Source organism: Leptonychotes weddellii, unplaced genomic scaffold, assembly GCF_054177405.1.
Source record: "Leptonychotes weddellii isolate Sample4059 unplaced genomic scaffold, ASM5417740v2 HiC_scaffold_20741, whole genome shotgun sequence".
NCBI classification, from domain to species: Eukaryota; Metazoa; Chordata; class Mammalia; order Carnivora; family Phocidae; genus Leptonychotes; species Leptonychotes weddellii.
In genome coordinates this window covers 1-3,191 of record NW_027794393.1, presented here as the reverse complement: position 1 = coordinate 3,191, position 3,191 = coordinate 1, and the positions used below count along the sequence as shown (strand labels likewise).

The 3,191-nt window shown below is 58.6% G+C and overlaps 1 protein-coding gene across 1 annotated transcript; it reads right to left on the bottom strand.

The window, feature by feature from the left end:
- Nucleotides 1-501: 501 nt before the first annotated feature.
- On the bottom strand, nt 502-2,769 carry LOC145718729 (sarcoplasmic/endoplasmic reticulum calcium ATPase 1-like; the record flags this gene model as incomplete). The annotated part of the gene is made up of 2 exons (XM_081810238.1): nt 502-587; nt 2,525-2,769. Coding segments are annotated over 2 exons (331 nt in total), but the record flags the coding sequence as incomplete, so codon positions are not given.
- Between the last annotated feature and the right edge of the window lie 422 nt (nt 2,770-3,191).

Here is a 3,191-nt window from a genome sequence, read left to right as displayed (position 1 = left end):
CCCCCTCACTCCACTGGGCAGGGGCTCAGGAGCCACCTCAGGCCAGCCCAGCCTTGCCTCCTTGGACCACAGGGAAGGCTCGCTGGCTCTTCACCCTCTCTCTCCCAGTGGACAAACAGAAGCAGCTGTGGTTTTAAGTGCATTTGGACCCTCCATCTTGTCCTGGAATCTATGGTTCCTCACTTGGGGCTGGGGGGGGGCGGGGCGGTGCTTTTGAGGCAACAAGACAGCTCTCTGGATGTCTGAATGTCCATGAGGAAGGATGGGGTCGATGACCGCCTGGAGACCGGGCACAAACGTCCTGCCCTCTCCCATGAGCCCTTGGGTTTCAGGCTCGCGATGGTGAACAAAGCTGAGGCATGCTAACGTCACTGGTGTGCTAGGGAGCCAGGAGGGGGCTGGCTATTCTCTTTCATCCACCTGGAGTTTCATCCCTGTGTGTCCACCCAGCTCCCCACCTCATCCCCACGCCCCCTTGAAGCATCCTCCCACCCGGCCCACCGGACCTGTCAGGATGGACTGGTCAACCCGGAGCGTGGTGGATTTGATGGTTAGGATGCGGATATCTGCAGGGACTTTGTCCCCCACTGTGGAGAGAGTAGACGAGAGTGAAGTCAGTTGAGAAAGGAGTTTTCTTCCTTCCCAAGAAAAGCCCGATCTTTGTCTGACTACCTCACCTCGTCCTTCAGGTTGCTGGGGCTGGGTGCCCACCCCGGGCTTGAGTCGGGCCCTTGGCGTGGGCTCCTGTAGCCCCAGCAAGCATCCCCCTCTCAACACTCATTCCAACTGCCCCCTTGTTTCTTTTCTCCTCTCCGTGGGCTGTGAGCCCGCGAGAGGGCCCGGTGCATGGCCTGGCACATAGCATGTATTCAATAAACATCTACGCTGAGTGGCTGAAGGGAGAATTAGGAACGATCCAGTTGTGTAATGAGACAGCAAAACAGAGAGGGAAACGAGGGAGAAAGGTGGGGAGAGAAGGGCAAGAAAAGAACTAAAAGAAACAGGGTGAATTTGAGAGATGCGCCTCAGAGGGGACAGGAGGTCGTGGAATCACAGGGGGGACATGGGGGAACAGGAAGAACCAGGAGAAAATACGAGAATTGAGGCCTCAAAACTGTGTCGAGCAGGACAAAAGGTGGAGACAAGGGAAAGGTGAGAAGAGCAGGAGCTACGGGAGAGGGAGGAACCGAAGGGGCGGATGGGAGAGGTCTCACAGGGCCTGGTGGAGACTGCCCAGCAGAAACCTGCCGGGCCCTGGTCTGCACACCCGAGGGAAGGCAGGCAGCCACAGTGGGTGAGGTGAGGGAGCCAGGGAGATGGGCAGGAGAGACGGAATGGCGGGGCAGGAGGGAGCCGAGCAAGAGTGGGGGGGGCAGGCCACAGCAGATGCACGGGAGGGGGTCACCCCAGGAAACCACCTTGCAGGTAGGCTGACAAGGCGGATGATGCCCCCCCCGGGACTTCAGGGCCTTTGAGGAGGCTAATCGCCTCCCAGGGCCTCTGCTTCACCCCACCTAGTCCCACTGATGGTACTGGGGACAGGGTTTGTTGGGCCGCTTTCCTTTCCCTGTTTCTAAGGTTCCTCCTCCTGGACCAGAGGAAGCTGACAGAGGAGGGAGGAGGTCTGCCACGGAGTTGGGCGGGACACCCTGTCACCCAAGCCCAAGCGATATTTATAGACATTCATGGCGCTGTGACTCCAAACTGTCACCAGGGCAGGACGGCCCTATGATGGTGCCCCGGGGTCTTCAGCCCGCCCTCCCTCCCTCTCCCTAGGCCTCCCGTGGTGGCAACTGGGGAGTCTAGTGGAGGCAAGCAGGCCTAGATACTTTCCCCTCTGCCAGGGGCCTGGAGAGGTGGGAAGGCCTGTGCAGGGCAAATATAAAAAACGCTGAAGGGGGCAGAATCCCAGTAATCTTAGCCACCCGGCCCCCACCCCTCCCTGGTCAGGCATTAAGTGTCCCTCACCAGAGAGGCGGGGCCCTTCCTTGAGCTCCCCTCCTCCCAGGTCCCGTGCTCCCTGCTGGGGCCTGAGTTTCCCTTACATGGTTGGGGGCTTGAGCCTTCGGCCCCCCTCCTCCCTTCTACCCTTACTCCTTCCCCTTCAAGAGGCCTCAAGGGCACCGAGAGGTCAAGATTTAAAGCTGACCAAGCTTGGGGGTGGGTGGAAGGAGAGAGAAGCCAGGCCTCAGGAGGGGGGGTGGAGACAGGACCATTGGCAGGGACTGGGTTCCACCTGTTGCTTGCAAGTGCAGGGGGAGAGGAGGGGGAGCAGGGGGTCCGCCTGAAGCGTCAGGGACAGGACTGGCTGTTCCTGCTGAGACTCTGACAGGGAGGGGTGCTATGGCCATGGTGCCCTGGGATGACCTCCTGAGGAGTCTGAGAAGGAGAAGCAAAGACTCTGCCATCCCGGCTACCTCCCAGACAGCAGAATCCCCCCCACACCCCCCGGCCTCACCATACACATCCTCTCGGCCTCGAAGTCAAGGTCTCCCTTCCTGGACTACTCACTCCCATCACTCACCGGCCACCTCCACAATATCCCCGGGGACAATGTCCCGAGCCTTGATCCTTTGCACTGACTTGCGGTCAGCCCGGTAGACTTTCCCCATCTCGGGTTCATATTCCTTCAAAGCCTCGATGGCATTCTCTGCATTACGCTCCTGGGGGGACAGGGTGGAGGAGATGAGGGTCATCAGAGGGAGGAGGAAGGTTGTGGAATGGGAGGGGACTGGCTGGGCAGGATTAGGAGGGGCAGGGGCCAGAGTCCTGGGGGAAACAGGGACATGACAGAGGAAGAGGCAGGTCACGCAGTCCTGGCTCCTGGCATCGGGGAGTAGACAAACCCTGCATGAGGGTAGGTGTGTGTGTTGAGGAAACTGTCATTTATGGCCTAAGACAGGTAAGGAGGTTCAGAGGAGAGAAGAAAAGAGAATCAAAGAAAATCAGCAAGCAAGGGACAGGAAAAGTAGAAGGTGATAAGGGAAGAGAAGGAAAACCAAGCTAGCATTTATTGACCTGCTACTATATGCCAGGCACAGGGCTGGGCACTCCACAAGCATCATCCTGTTCCATCTCAGCACAGCTCAGGGGCAGGATTATTAGCCCCATTTTACGAGTGAGGACACTGAGGCTGAGAGAGGTGAAGGAACTTGCCTGGGTTATGGAGCCAGCTAGTGACAGTGGGAACG